This window comes from Sardina pilchardus, chromosome 9 (genome assembly GCF_963854185.1).
Source record: "Sardina pilchardus chromosome 9, fSarPil1.1, whole genome shotgun sequence".
In the NCBI taxonomy this organism is placed as follows: domain Eukaryota; kingdom Metazoa; phylum Chordata; class Actinopteri; order Clupeiformes; family Clupeidae; genus Sardina; species Sardina pilchardus.
In genome coordinates, this window is record NC_085002.1 from 32,098,088 (window position 1) to 32,113,669 (window position 15,582).

The 15,582-nt window shown below is 41.3% G+C and overlaps 1 protein-coding gene across 1 annotated transcript; it reads left to right on the forward strand.

Annotated features, from left to right (window-relative positions):
* Nucleotides 1-2,546: 2,546 nt before the first annotated feature.
* parp3 (poly (ADP-ribose) polymerase family, member 3) lies at nucleotides 2,547-15,202 on the forward strand. The gene is made up of 11 exons (XM_062544766.1): nucleotides 2,547-2,680; nucleotides 3,655-3,856; nucleotides 4,386-4,511; nucleotides 4,619-4,801; nucleotides 4,933-5,071; nucleotides 10,586-10,809; nucleotides 10,979-11,128; nucleotides 11,251-11,337; nucleotides 11,909-12,086; nucleotides 12,494-12,637; nucleotides 14,349-15,202. The coding sequence occupies exons 2-11, from the start codon at nucleotides 3,683-3,685 to the stop codon at nucleotides 14,516-14,518; spliced, it is 1,575 nt and encodes a 524-aa protein (XP_062400750.1). The 5' UTR covers nucleotides 2,547-2,680; nucleotides 3,655-3,682; the 3' UTR covers nucleotides 14,519-15,202.
* The last annotated feature ends 380 nt before the right edge of the window (nucleotides 15,203-15,582 follow it).

Genomic DNA, 15,582 nt, shown 5'->3' on the forward strand with positions numbered 1-15,582 from the left:
AACAAAGGTTTGGATCGTTGCTCCTGTCTTTTTTGCATACAGTAGTCTATTTCCTGGTCTCTGGGGTGGGTGGGGGAGAGGGGAGGGGCTCTAAGTTCAGTCACAGTTTACTGAAGCCTGGCTGGTAGAATTGCAGTTTAAAACGTGTGGATAAATCACTGATTGGTAATGAGGGTACCCTCTTAAAAAGCTACATTTTCTTCTCCTCTGTCTGATGAAGTGTTTTTCTCTGCTGGTGAATAGTGAAACCTGGGACGTTTAATTAGTCCTTTTCATCCCCACAAAAGCCACCGGAGGGGCAGCGCTGAGAATCTCAACACTCTGGTTTGAAATGCGTATCAAGTGCTGACATTTTCAGTCACTTAACAGCTGACATTTTCTACAAGCCACACTGTCAGCCATGGATACATCAGAACAAGGTAACTATAAAGGAGTTAATGATTCGCAGGAGGGCCCCATTCTCCTCTTTAGCACACTTTAGATGTCAGTGGAGTCTCACACCACTGAAACAGTTTGTGCTCTTTCTGTATATAGCTGAGCTGTAAGCCACAAGTTCTCAGTTTCCAAGAGTTCATGCATTAGACTTTATAATGCTCTGCCATCTGCCAAGCTGTCTGATCAGCCGGACCTTGTGACCAGTTCACATGGGTCAAGAAGTCCAAGATCGCTTACCCCATGCACTTCAGGATTACACCAACATGACTGACTTTGGCATCTAAAGAAACATACGCACCGCAATGAACCAGCAAACACATTGAACTTTGAGGCTGGAGCTCCACCTAGTGGTCATATGAACTCATAACTAGTGATTGGCTCAGCTGATGGCTCAGTCATTGGATTCTAATCCTGACAGAGCAATAAGTCTTTACTGAGATCAAATATCCTGATATCAGTCTACTGGGTGTGACAGATGATTAACTCAGATTAATCTACATGTTCAGTCTCTCAGACACTGATAATGATCCTCTGGTCCCTCTCATCTCATATCCTCTCACCTGTCCCTCTCTCTGCCTCTGCCCCTCTCCTCCTTCCCATTTATACACTATGCAGAAGTGTGGATGGAAGGACAAATTAAGACAAAAGACCCTAATCAAATATAAAAAGAAGTATGAATAAATTGGGGGTGGCTGCTGTTCCTTATGATAGCATTAATGGATCTATAGGCAAATGTAAGGGTCAAAACCTGTGGCTTCTGAACATGCAATTTTCATATTTGTGTCTGATACATTAGTTTTCAATGGTGTTCTTAACCATCGTGAACTGTTCTGAATGTAGAAATGCACTCTGGGATATCCTAACATTTTTTTCCAAGTCAAAAATCAATCAGATTAAACAATTTATTACATCTGAAATGTTGTCATGTTATTATTATTTATTGAAACCCGAGGTGCATGATCCAGCAGCATCCCCCAAGGACACAAGTTATAGTAATCCCTTCTTCTCTCTCTCCTCTTGTTATTATCTTCACTGTAAACATGAGGAGTCTGTGCAATGTTTGCTGAGGAGTGACAGTAGAGCTTATGTCTATTGTGTGCATGCGTGTATGTGTGTGGGCAAGCAGGGTGGGGTGAATCTTTGCGCGCCAGGATCAAAGGGCAGTCTGCAGTAGGCCTATAATGGGGGAAGGGGCAGCATGAGAGTTCATACTCTAAGTATGAAGGTGTGTGTGTGTGTGTGTAAGAACCTGTCGTTCTTGCTCTCACTCCTGTTTCTGATAGGCTGTGTGACTAAGAATCTGTGCGCAGCACATCTCAACCACATATGAGTTCAAGTGCTCATGAGAATCTGGGTTAGATTCTGACCCGCAGTTATTTTCCAACCACCCCCATCTATCTCTCACACTCATTTCCTACCAGTCCTCACTCTGAGACAAAAAGCCCCAATATAATATTAAAAGAAGTTTGAATAGGCAAAGTTTGTAGGTGGCTACTGTTCCTCATGTTGCTGGCCCTCCTGACCAGGTGTACTCCAGCAGCCTATCGGGTTTGAGCTTCTCCCACCTCCTGCTGTTGAGCTTTGCCTTTATGCTGTACAGTAGCCTACAACCAGATATAGTTTAGCTTAGGGTGATCAGATTTCTCTGAACTAAAACCGAGACACTTTAAATTGTGTGTGATCACATTGAACATGAACATGGTCTTGATCATCTGGAGAGGAGGGCAAGAAGTTGAGACTTTTGTCTCCCGGCTTAATGATGTGAGTAAGCAAGATCCTCAGAGATAGGCCTATTAACATCTTAACATGCTGCATGTGATCAGATTTTGAAAAAAGGGGACTAGCCTAACAACAAACTAGTCCTTTTAAGGATAAGTCTCTGCTAACAACCACCACTTCAACATAGTCTATCTTACCTCACCGTGGCACAACTGCATAAGTCTTTATTTCACAATACAAAGGTTTGATTATGACTCCGGAATCATCTGACCTCTTGACTATTTTGAGAGTTAAATCCATCGATCATTTGCATTGCAAAATGCAAACACAAGGGCGTGTTGCTCAGACTTTGCGTATTTTGATTGGATACAGTCTCGCACAGGAGGACCAAACGAACCGAACGTTAAATCAAAACCGGAAGTAAGTTTACAAATTAAGTTGTCTGCAACAGCCGTGGTAGGCTACACCAGTATTTTCAGGTTATCCACCATAACATTCTTCAGAAATCACCGTAATTTCTCTTAAGGTAGGTGCATTTTACCACACACCAGACACATATGAATCGCTATATGCAGCCGATTGAACTTTAAGATACGCTAGGTTGCACTTGCATCAGTAACGTTACCAAAGCTGGAGGGGGCGGGTGACAGGACAGGATTTGCGGCTATCCTTGCTAGCTGGTCGTGTCTTATCATCATCATCTACTTGTCACGGAAAATATGTTCTACAAACGATGTTATGACATTGTTAGTTAAGCAGGGAATAGCATCATTCGGTTGTAGGAAAACTAGCTGCTAGCCTACTGTAATGTCGACTTCTCGGTTTGGCTTGGTGCCGTTGTAATGACGTAATTCTGGGCACGTCCAGACAAGCCCAGTTTACTGACCAATCGATATTACGGGAAATCACTAAGCATCTCTCCAGCCAGTCACGTGAAGGACCCGAGAATTAGGCCACTCTGTTTTCTGTGAAAATTGACATAATCTGTAGCGTATCAATTATGTACTGCTATAGGCTAACAACTTGTTGTGGGGTACAAATATGATGAAGTATCACCAATTGTTGGTCAAGCCAACAAACCTTGACATGCAGAACGATATTGGCTTCATACTGGGAATGTCATGTAGTTGAATAAGTTGCATGGCATGGTAGCTGCCTGGACTTATTTCAGCTGATACGCAAACACATGGTGTAAATGTGACAGATGGTACAGGAAGTGGTATAACCCTCCTCACCATTGCAGACTACAAACTCTAGTTTTCTAGAAATAAACAGACTATGATTTGACACAGCATGATGACACAGCCAACTTCAGAATGGGGCAGTAAAGCTGTTCAAACCTACATAGGCCATCCAGTAGGTCTGTGCATGATATTGTTGACCTCAGGTCATAATTTTCACAATCCGTAGCTGACACCTAAACTGGCTAGTTGTTATCTCCTCTTTTCTATTATAATCCACTTGTGACTAATTCATTTTCATATGGGTACAATACTATAGGCTTAAATACTGAAAAGGAGAAAGAAGCATGCCACCAAAGAGAAAAGCAGCCGCATCCTCCAAGGCTCGGGGAAAGAAGGTCAAGGTAGAAGAAGAGGCTCCAAAGGATGCCTTCCAAACTGCCAAAGAAGCTTTGAAATCAGCAGCTCCAGAGCAGAAAGGCCAAAAGAAGGTTGATAGCTGCTGTCACATATCAGCTGAGGTGAGGCTGCCACCACTGTGTAGGACCAGCAGGATAAAAAAAAAAGATAATGCACATTGAAGATAATGCAATCAAGACAAAAGGAGAGCATTGTTGTGAAACTGAATGTAGCAAAATATTCATTATATTTTGATTGTTGTTTGACTGTTGTTTCATAATTGTTGGAAGTCATAATATAATCAGGATTAATCCATTAATTTGATTATTTGCCCAGCCCTACCCCTGTGTTATAATATGTATTGTTATCCAGATTCTCCAGATACACACATCCCTTGCCCCTACTCTAGTAGCGTGTTTGTTCTGAATGTAAGAAATGAACAGAAAACATTTGCATGAAATAGTCACGTTGGTGCATCCTCACAAATGTTAATTTCAGATATGCATCTTGTCATTCAGAGTTCAGTGAACTGATGCTGTCTTTCATGTAGAACATTTTCTATCTGCAATGTATTGCATGTAGAGCATTTCCTGTCTGCAGTGTTGGATCTGAAAGTGTATCATTATCTTTGCCTGATTTGCTACCTTACAGGTACATGAAGACTATGATTGCATGCTCAACCAGACCAATATTGGCAATAACAACAACAAATTCTATGTCATTCAAGTCTTAACATCAGGAAAGCAATACTACTGCTGGACAAGGTGGGGGAGAGTGGTAAGTGGCAATTTTAGCCATAAAAGTGTCTTAAAAAAATAAATCTCAATCCAAAATGAAATCTGAAGCTTGAGTTGTTGAAGCAAGTTTGCTCTCTTTTTACAAAGGGGGAACAAGGTGCCTCCAACTTATCTAGTCCCTTCTCAGATGTGAATAAGGCCATAAAAGAGTTTGAGAAGAAGTTCAAAGACAAAACAAAGAACAACTGGGGTGATCGGCAAAATTTTGTCACTCACCCGGGAAAATATACATTGATTGAAGTGGATGGAGATGAGGATGCTGAGATCAAGGTATGTGATAAGAGTAAGAGTAAATTTGCCTCAAAATGTATGTTCTAACTTGTAAAGGAAAAATACTTAGTCGTTTGCTTTTGTTTGGAGACCTACTTTTTAATGGTTGGAGTCATGTATGCATTTTACAGGTGGATACGGTTGATGCGCCCCTATCAAATGTGTCAAAAAAGGTCCTACCCTGCACCTTGGATGCCCCTACGACGAAGTTGATTGAGCTCATCTTCAGCCAGCAAATGTTCAAGGAAGCCATGGAGGCCATGAATCTGGGTGGGAACCATTTACATTGTTTTAATATGAGCAATAATATCACAATGCATATTACACTTCACCTCTGTTTTGATCAATAGCAGATTAGCTGTTTTATCTAAATACACCCTCTTTCAAATCTATGGTTTTACGTGTCGGAACGTAATTAAAAAAATCCTCTGATAACCAGATCTTAAAATTAGGGCGATACAACATCAGATTACCAATAACACATGACATTTCACTGTGTCATTATTTATTTAACAAAAAATAAGACAAAATGCTGAATCACTGTGTGAAAAATTGGTACACACTTACTGCTTCTTTAGAAATTAAGAAGGTAATTAGCAGCCAGGTGGAAAACATTGACATCCAAGCAAATTCTCCCCAAGGTCAGACCGTGCAGTGCTCAGAGAAGTGGAAAAAAGAAGAGAGCTAGTAGTTGTTTGTACCCCACAGTCATCTGTTAGCATGTTAAATGTTAAAGCTCATGACATTAGTCATGCACAAGTATTGCTTGTTTACAAGGGTTACACATTTCTAAAAAATAAATATGACTGAGTCTGAGATTTGCCAAGTAGCATCTGAACAAAGCACAAACCTTCTGGAACAATGTCCTTGGACCGTCTAGCACGGTGATGGAGGAGTGTTTTGGTCTTGTTTTGCAGCCTTAGATCCTGGGCACCTATCATTGTTTGAACTGACCGTGAACTCCTCTGTGTGCCAAAGTATTCTAGAGTCAGAAGTAAAGCCATCTGCCTGACCAAGCTTGGGCCATGCAATTGCTAAGTAAACACAATTTCCTTGCTTTGTGCCCTGGTGTACAGTCATGCTGGAACAGGAAGGGGCCATCCCCAAACTGTTCCCACAAAGTTCGGAGCATGGAATTGTCTAAAATCTCTTGGTTAATGCTGAAGCATTCAGAGTTCCTTTCACTGGAACTAAGGGGCCAAGCCCAGCTTGGTGATGGCCCCTTTCTGCTCCAACATGACTGCACTAGTGTACAAAGCAAGGTTCATAAAGACATGGATGACAGAGTTTTGTGTGGATGAACTCCCATAAACACACTCCTAAAGCTTGTGGAAAGCCTTCCCAGAAGAGTTGAAGCTGTTAGAGCTGCAAAGGGTGGACCAACGACGTCATATTAAACCATATGGACTAAGAATGGGGTGTCACTTAAGTTCATATGCGCGTCAAGGCAGGTGACCCAATACTTTTGGCAATATAGTGTACCTTATCTCGATTTCTCATGCAAACGCGCTGAACTGTGCTAATGTTATGGAATTGTATTGTTAGTAACCAGGATACTAGTATTCATCATGTATTCAGGGTTATCAGTAACCATGCTTCTGTACGTTCATGTAAACACCATATCATATTATGATCAAAATCACAAGGGTAAGCCTCATAACTGTGGGATACTGAAGTACATGTAAATGTAGTAGATGATTGCAAACCCACCAGCAAATCTACAAAGATGAAAAAGAAAAGAATTAGTGTCTGGCGAGGGCCAAGTCAAAGTCTAGACCACAACCTGACTCAAATGCAGTGGTGGGACTTTAAAGGTACACAATGCAAGATTTTCACCTTAATATAACATTTACGCAGCCAATTTGATGGCAAACTTATAATGCATGAATCTTTCACCTAGCATAGCTATATACAGCATAGATGTAGCGAGTCGCTACCAAGAAAACCAGCCATGCAATTTCAAGAACCGCGACCCTACAAATCTTACAAGAATCGTGAAACATTACCTTATATAGATATAGCTCTTAACAGATTTTTGGTTTTTGCCTGTTGTTAATCATATACCTCCACAACAAAAGGCTCTATTGTGTACTGTGTGTGTGTGTGTGTGTGTGTGTGTGTGTGTGGGGTCACGAGACATTAGCTATTTACAACAGCAGAGTAAAATATATTGTGTAAACCTGTACATGTAAACCTGAATGGTGTACCTTTTAGAGAGATGTGCATAAACAAATCCCCTCCAATATAAATGAATTGTAGCAACTAGCAAGGTTATGAAACAATCCTCCAAAGCAATGCGAGCGACAAAATCATACAGAAAACGATTGCTTCAAGTTCTTGTAGTTAAAGTTGGTATATCAAGTGATTGAATCATGGTGTGTTCCTGATCTGATCTGTATATCTAAAGCTGGAAGGAACTGTTACTGTTACTGTTACACCACCCCATCATCAAGCTGGATACCACAGAGTGCTGCCAGCAGTAGGACAGTAATACTATTACCTAATCAACACCATCTGGTCAAATGACCAGTATTAATCAACACTAGTGATGCACCATATGGCAGTGTAAACTACAGTAATATCACTATACAGTATTCAGACATTTGGTTCTGTTGCAGCCTTATGCTTAAATCATTGAATGAAATGTCCCCCCACATCAGTAAAGATAATACATTTTATTTAAAAGCGCCTTTCATGACACCCAAGGTCGCTTATTTGAAATGCCTGACAGGATGGAGTTGCATTATGTATTGTTATGTCAATGCATTATGTAACACAGGCATCACACCAATGCTCTTGACTTGAGTGGAGCAAGGTATGGTGCAGTCCTCTACAGTATGGAGAGGGTGAAGGTGTTCATTTTTGCCAGAGCAGATTTATTGCCAACAACAAGGAGCCCAGCCATTCAGCTTCAGCTTCAAATAGTTACTGTCAAATAGTTTAAAGCCATCCATGTGGTTATATCATGGAGACAGGCGGTGATGATGATGGGAGGGAGAGAGACACCCAGATGAAAAAATATAAAAAATAATTTAAGTTAATTATAATATAATAATGATTATTATATATTATACTTATATTATACTTCTATGTTTTGTGCTTGGTTTTGGGCAAGTAACTAGCCCGTTGGCTAGTTTTTTTTCTCTGCTATAGATGGCGGGCCAAAGGATAGGCTAATATTTAAACGCCGCTCCGGTGGATGACCTGTTAGTCAACACGCATCTACACAGACAATGCATAAAAATCATGAAATTTACTATGGATGGGCCCATTGATGGTCTACTTGAGTAATTAAATGCACTTGATTAACTCAAGGTTTTTTATCTCTCCTTTCAGTATTGTGAATAATAAATGTGTAGCCCAGGCTATACTCATTTTGGCAATGATGGACTGTTTAACACTGAGCCTGGCATATTTTGATTTAATTAGGCTACTGCTTTGGATAGTCTACTACAGTATCTTTCTTTTATTCTTAAATACTTGGTTGACCCACCTCCTGACATGACAATGTTGCAATGGTTGCCTACAGGAAATTAGCGTGCCAAGTGAGGAGTGAACTACAGGTAAAAGTTAGCTGGGAGAAAATGTCTATAAAAAAGAATGGAAAGAAAACTTTGTGTTCATCTTACCCTGTTTCACAAATGGCAAACCTGTGTGTCTGGTCTGCAATGACGCTGTCACCGTTTGAAAGGAATATAGACGGTGCTGGCAGAGGATCAGGGATCATAGGCCCGGATCATAATGTGTTCTTTCTCATATTTGTGTAAGCGCCCGCGGTCTGATTGATGAATGGATTGAACAAAGGAAGAGGTTACTGAGTGCTCTAATTGTCTTATGTCCAGGTAAGGGGTGCACTTGGAGTTATTCCATTAAGGCAGCTTCCATAAAATATTCGTACCCAAGGCACTCTCCTTTGAGCCACGGAATGTACTGTATAGTTTAAAAACCCTTTGTCAATACATGGGGTAGCCTAAAGTAAAAAACACCAACCGGTTTCAGCCATTTAGGCCTTCATCAGGGCGTGATCAAAAAGACGGTGTCATGTAAACACACAATAAGTACAGTTATACAAGAAATGTGCATAGAGAAAAGAGCATAGAGTGAGCATGCTTATAATATACTATAAGTACATGTATATGTCTTGTGTAATTGCATGACACTGGTAACACACATTCTTTCTTCTGGTAACATATTGGAAGTATACTGTAATGCCACTAATCAAGGACTGAGCGATAAAGTAGTAAATATGCGCCGTAAAGCTAAAGCAAACTTTTTATTGATCTTATCAATCAGACCAGAGGTAATGGTCATCAATCATGGAAACACCTAAATACAATGTCAAAGAAAGTAGGGAAAGGAAACCAGCCTTAGAGTTAAGCATTAATGGAAGCATTTCTAGAGATAACAATGAAATAGCATTGGCATTTACAGTAATACTTTTTTTAAGGAGTCCGTTGAGCAGTTAGCAGCAACTTTTGGTACATTAACATTGGGCTAGCTAAGTGCTATCAAAGTTGCGCCGCGCGCCAGAGCCAGTGAGTGCACGCATTGAAACGTGAGAGGTATGTATCAACTCTTAATTAAGCGAATAACGTAGTTTAATATGAAAAAACGGTGAAGTGTTCCTTTAAAATTAACTCAACCATGAGTAGGTTTCATCAGCTTAACAGTAAAAATTAACCTCATGATGTCAGAGAATGTTGCTAAGTGCTATATGATTAACAAGAGGGGCCCCAAAACTGGGGGACTCAGCCATGGACTGGTTCTGTTCAGCTTTTTTTAAACCGTGGTGTGAGATCTAGTGAACAGGCAAATAGTCTGTTTAATCCCACAAGGTCAAGTATGCGTTGTCAACAAAGGGTGTTGCGTGCGTAACTGAACTGTAGAATGACACACCCACACCGGTTCTCAGGAAAAAAAAACAGCTAGCTTTGAACCAACTTTTCAGGTTCCGAATTATTTATTTTTGGTTGAAATGCTCCAAATAATTCAAAATCTGGGGGTAAACCAGAAGAGAACTGGCTCTCTGCTGGTGGAAAAGGCCTATGTCATAACATAGTTTCAACCACTTTCTTAATTAGCACAACTCTACAGCCAGGTAGATTAATTAGTGATAAGTGAAAACACCTATTAAATCTACATCACAGATCTACATAAAGCATAGAATTTTTTTTTTACCTTAACATAACATTCCCAAAATCATTTTGATGGCACATAACCTTATGATATGACAAACGGCACATTTTCCATTGTCTGAGCGCCCCTCTATATAATAATAGGCGATTACTGACCTAGCAACTTCAGAATGCATTGGCATTGGTGTGGTGACCACACTACAACAGTGGTCAAATGCATCTCAGAATGGCCAGGATACAAAGCTTGGTATCTTAAAGCAGCACTACAGTAAAGAGTTCTTTGTACCTTAAAATAATGTTTCCAAAATCATTTCAGTGGTTCATCAACTCGTAACAGGGTGAACGGCACTTACCGGTATGCATTCGCTTCGCAGCCCTCTATCGCCTGTAACCATTCTATGTAAGTTTATCAGACCGCGTAGCAGATCTGTAGTTGGATGGACTGAGACATAAAAACGACAAATTTGACTTTTTTCGATGTCGCAATGCATCCTACTTTTATAAAATCATGCAACCTACTCTACCTTGTCTGTGGATATCGTTATTTGCTGGATACACAAAAAGTGCACATGCAACAGAGGTGTTGCTTTAACTATTCATCTAAAATCCCACTTTAAGGTTGACAGTGTTGTGATGTAAATTCAAACAGACATCAAGAAGATGCCCTTGGGAAAGCTCAGCAAGAGTCAGATAGCGAAGGGCTTTGAGGTCATCGAGCAGATTGAGGAGGCGGTGAAACGTGGCTCCAACCAGAAGCGTCTGGAGGAGCTCTCGTCCAGCTTCTTCACCATAATCCCCCACAACTTTGGCCGATGCAGGCCACCCGTCATCTGTGAGGCCGAAGTCATCGAAAAGAAGAAGGAGATGCTTCTGGTAAGATTGTTCTGCCTTTTAAGAGTCTCCATTAAGGGCAGTCGGTCTAGTTAGTGGAATGAAAGAACAATTCTTAGACACAGTTTAACCCATATCAAATCATGAAAAAGACATCAGAACTCTTTGTCAAAAGATATTCACTGGTTTGTTTGTCTCTGGGCTGTAACAGGTTCTGGCGGATATTGAAGTGGCCCAGAGTCTGCAGGCAGAGTCGGGGAAGCCTCAGGAGGTGGAGACGGTGCCTCATCCTTTAGACAAGGACTACCAGTCTCTCAAGTGCAGCCTCAGCGCAGTAGGGAGCGACACAGAGGAATTTCAGGTAGACATTCATATGATCTTATTAACGGTTTTGAACATCTACATTATTGTTACTGAAATAGCACATGATGAGCTTTTTTAACTGTTACTTTTAAGTGTTATGATTGCCTATCTCTTTTTTAGGTCATTCAAAAATACTTGGATGCCACAGCAGGAAGCTACAGGAATCCAAAGATTGTGGATGTATGGAAAGTGGAGAGAGAAGCGGAGGTGAGGATTGGGCCTTTCTACAGCCCAGCCTTTTTGTTGGCACGTGGGTTTTGTAGTTTGGTGGGCTCAGAGCAGGGGCTCTTTTGAATGGTCTGAGGGAGAGTAGTTACATTACTGTACATTACATTTGGCTGATGCTTTTTAACCAAAGCGACTTACAACATGGTAAAAACATTTAAAGCTTTTAAGAGCAATTCTAACATTTAAAAAAAAAAAAAAAAAAAAAGCACAATAAGTGCATCACTGAGTGCAATTGTCTGTAGTAGTGCTATGAGAGGAGGGTTTTCAGAAATGTTTTGAAGATGGAGAGGGATGTCCCTACTCTAGTAGGAACAGGTAGTGCGTTCCACCAATGAGGGACGACAGATGAGATAAGTTTGGATTGGCCTGAGCGTGCTGTTGGAAGAACTCGGCTAGTGGACATGCCAGATGCTCTCATCAGGTGGCACCTCTTCTAGTAGGGGATAGAATCAGCCCCTTTGGAGAGCATTTCAGATGATTGCATGTGTATTATTGGCTCCACCTTAGCTCACGTTCCATCAGTTAGCATCTCACGCCTGATCGTTCACAGGCAGAGCGCTTCAAGCAGCACGACCATCTGGAGAACCGGCGACTGCTCTGGCATGGCACCAATGTGGCTGTGGTGGCGGCCATCTTGAAAGGAGGCCTGCGGATCATGCCACACTCAGGAGGGCGCGTGGGCAAAGGCATCTACTTTGCCTCCGAGAACCAGAAGTCCGCCGGTTATGGTCAGTGAACAAATGACAAGCAGTCACACCCTGGAAAACCGTCCATAAATAACACACTGTTGTGATGCTGAGAACAGAAGGATCGATTAGCGTTCATTTTTTGTTTTTTTCAGTGCACATAAATTGGTCTACCCGGCCCGTAGCATGTAGTTAGTCCCAGTGGGCCCTAATAGTAATAATGATAGTGAAAATGATAATGACAACAGGAATGATAATGATCTTTATAAGAATGATCTTTTCAGAAACATCCAGCTTTATTAACTTGCTCACACAGTGCATGTCTCCATCATAGATTAATGGAGAGAACAATTGTGCAGATGAACAGGTGCAGAAAGTGTTGGTTTGTACACATGTCCAAATCTGTTTTGTTGTCATATTCTTGATGTCAAAGTGTTTGCTCTTTGCAGTCTCTACCTCCAAGGGTTTTGGAATCATGTTCCTCAACGAGGTGGCTTTGGGTAAAGAGCATACCATCACGCGCGATGACAGTTCCTTGAGAAAGCCACCGGCTGGCTTCGACTCTGTTGTGGCTAGAGGCATGCAAGAACCAGGTGGGACCACATATGAGTTAACTCTTAACTGCTCATACGCCTTCTCTTTAAAAGTCTGGCGTCATTTACACTGATTCAGTTAAACTTAAATGTCATGGATGTGTTAAGTGGAGAACCTTGAAAAGCGCTAAATAAAAGCTATGTATTAGAAGCTAAAAAATACAGGCTGTACCGCTCTTCATGCTAACCAAAATATAACTATTGCCATCTGTTTTGCAATTCAACATCCAGAAAATGTAGTCCATTCCTTCAAATTTGTTTTCTTAAAGGGATAGTTTGGGTTTTAAGACACAAAGTTATATGGGTTCCCTGTCAGCAACGTTGTGCATCAGCACTGACTTACCCCGCAACAGCGTCCTGTGAGCCAAGATCCAGCCAGTTTTTGATGCTGAAGAAAGTAGTCCGGCAAGTTTCTGGGTTCACAAAAGTAAAGTGTTTTTTTTCTCAAAACCATATGCGTTCAAAAGAGTGATATATTTGCACCACAAAAACGCTGTCCAGGAAAAATTCAAACCTCGTTATCACTTACTTATTTTTCGCGATTCCTATCACTGCGCGCTACTGACAGCTGGACAACGTTTTTGTGGTGCAAATATATCACTCTGTTGAACGCATATGGTTTTGAGAAGAAAAACACTTTACTTTCGTGACCCCAGAAACTTGCCGGACTACTTTCTTCAGCATCAAAAACGATCAAAAACCGGCTGGATCTCGGCTCACAGGACGCTGTCGGGGGGTAAGTCAGTGCTGATGCACAACGTTGCTGACAGGGAACCCATATAACTTCGTGTCTTAAAATCCGAACTATCCCTTTAAGTTTCTTCCATCAAACACGTGCATTTGAACCACATTGTAGGGGCATTGTGCATACCCTGAGGAAGTTATAAAATAGCCATACTTAGCAGTTTGTTACACATTAGACACATCCATCCTTGGTCTAATTGTAGACAGTTCCAAAGGAAAATATTTGAGCCAATCATTGGAGTTGTAATTGCTACAGTAGTGTTTCCACTTGAAAGCCACTACAACCCAGAGAATCACGGTGCTATTGCCAAACTGATTGGTTGGTGGCATCATCACCATCTGAAAATCAGACCAGCAACCACCAAGAGACGCTGCAAGAGTTGTCCTGGAGAAGCCATACTGTTCACAAGGAGGAGTTCAGATAGGATTATCATACTAGTATTGTTGTCATCAGTTTGAAATGCTTAGCCTATTAGTTAGTTTACCTCTGCCAAGGAGGTATATGTTTTCATCGGGGACCGGCGTTTGTTTGTCTGTCTGTCTGTCTGTTTGTTTGTTTGTCTGTCTGTCTGTCTGTTTGTTAGCAAGATAACTCAAAAAGTAATGGATGGATTTCGCTGAAATTTTCAGTGAATGTCAGGGATGACATGACCCAAGGAAGAAACGATTACATTTTGGGAGTGATCCGTAATTCCGTCGGGATTCCGGAGCCGTTTATGTATTTAGCTTAGTGGTGTAATGGCATGGTATGCCCACGTGTTGGCGCTCTGAATAGTTTAGGTTCAAATGTATGACAACCTAGGAAGAAGAAGGCAGGCGGAGGTAGCTGCGCTCTCTGAGTGCTTTTCTAGTTCTTTATGTGCATTTTGGAATCCACCTGCTGTAGGACAAATGAATGACTGGAGTTTTTGTGTGTGTGCGTGCGTGCGTGTGTGTGTGCGTGCGCGTGCGTGTTGCCTTCATTCAGATCCCTCCAAGGACATCTTCATCACTCTGGATGGCAAGAAGGTGGCTGTTCCCCATGGCCAAGCCAAAGACCAGCCGCAGTACAAGAACAGCTACTTCAGCAACAGCGAGTATCTGGTTTATAAGGAGAGCCAGTGCCGCATTCGCTATCTGCTCAAGCTCAAAATGTAGAGCTCCCATCCTGACATGCGCTCAGGTCACGAGGGAGGAACACCTCACATATCTGCTTTCAGTCCTCTGTGCCTTTTCTCTTCATATCTGATTATTCTGGTCACTTTTTAAATTGAATTGAACAACTGACCCAAGTGCAATATTCACTTACAGTATGTTAACTGACTATGTCTTCCACTAAAGCCTGGTGTTGTCTGGAAGTAAGAGAGGTTATGTGTCTCATTGGAATATGTTGTCATATTGCACACTATAAAGTCAGACAGGAGACTAAGCAAGGCTTACACTGTTTAATGTCTATGACTGCCCCTTATTTCTTTATATTACTCTAGCCTAGTGCTGTATATGAAGGGTTTTTTTTGTCATTTCTTTTCTGTTGTTTTTAAGTCGTCAGGTAGACGATGAGGCTTTATGCATACAAGAGTTTATGCAGGATGGTTTGTTTGTTTGTTTGTTTGATTGATTGATTGATGCATAGTAGGGTTGAATCAACCAGCATGAGGTTGTATTCTTCTCATACTAAAGACACTTGGTTTACAGTAAAGTTAACCAAGGCACAGAGATTGCCTTTAAAAAGTTTTCGGTCATCGGGCCCCAGGGAGTACTACGGTTGTGAACCTGCCTTTAACCCTTGTTAAAACTGACCATAAGATGGCACTGTTGACGTCCATTAAACTGTTTAATCGATGTGAGGCTGCCGGATCAATCTTTTCAACCCAGAGCTGCATTTCTAGTAGAGGAACCGTTATGCTCATTCTGCATTTAGTTATGTTTTCATTTCATTAGGAATGTTCGAGCATAGAATATTTAATGTGTCTCTTTTTTCCCCATCTTTCATGTGATGCCAGTGTTGGGGGAGGGCCAAAGGACTCCCATGATGCAATGTAATAGCATTCCACTGTCACCAAGACATTATGTCATAAAACCGTTTTTAATGCACTTACTAAACGAAAGCATTCTTCTGCTCACCACCAGATGAAATTATTACTTGTGTGCTGCTGTTGAGTGTGTGTAAGAGTTGAGAAAGAGGAAAGGATAAAAGTAATTATTAATTAACAAAGTATATC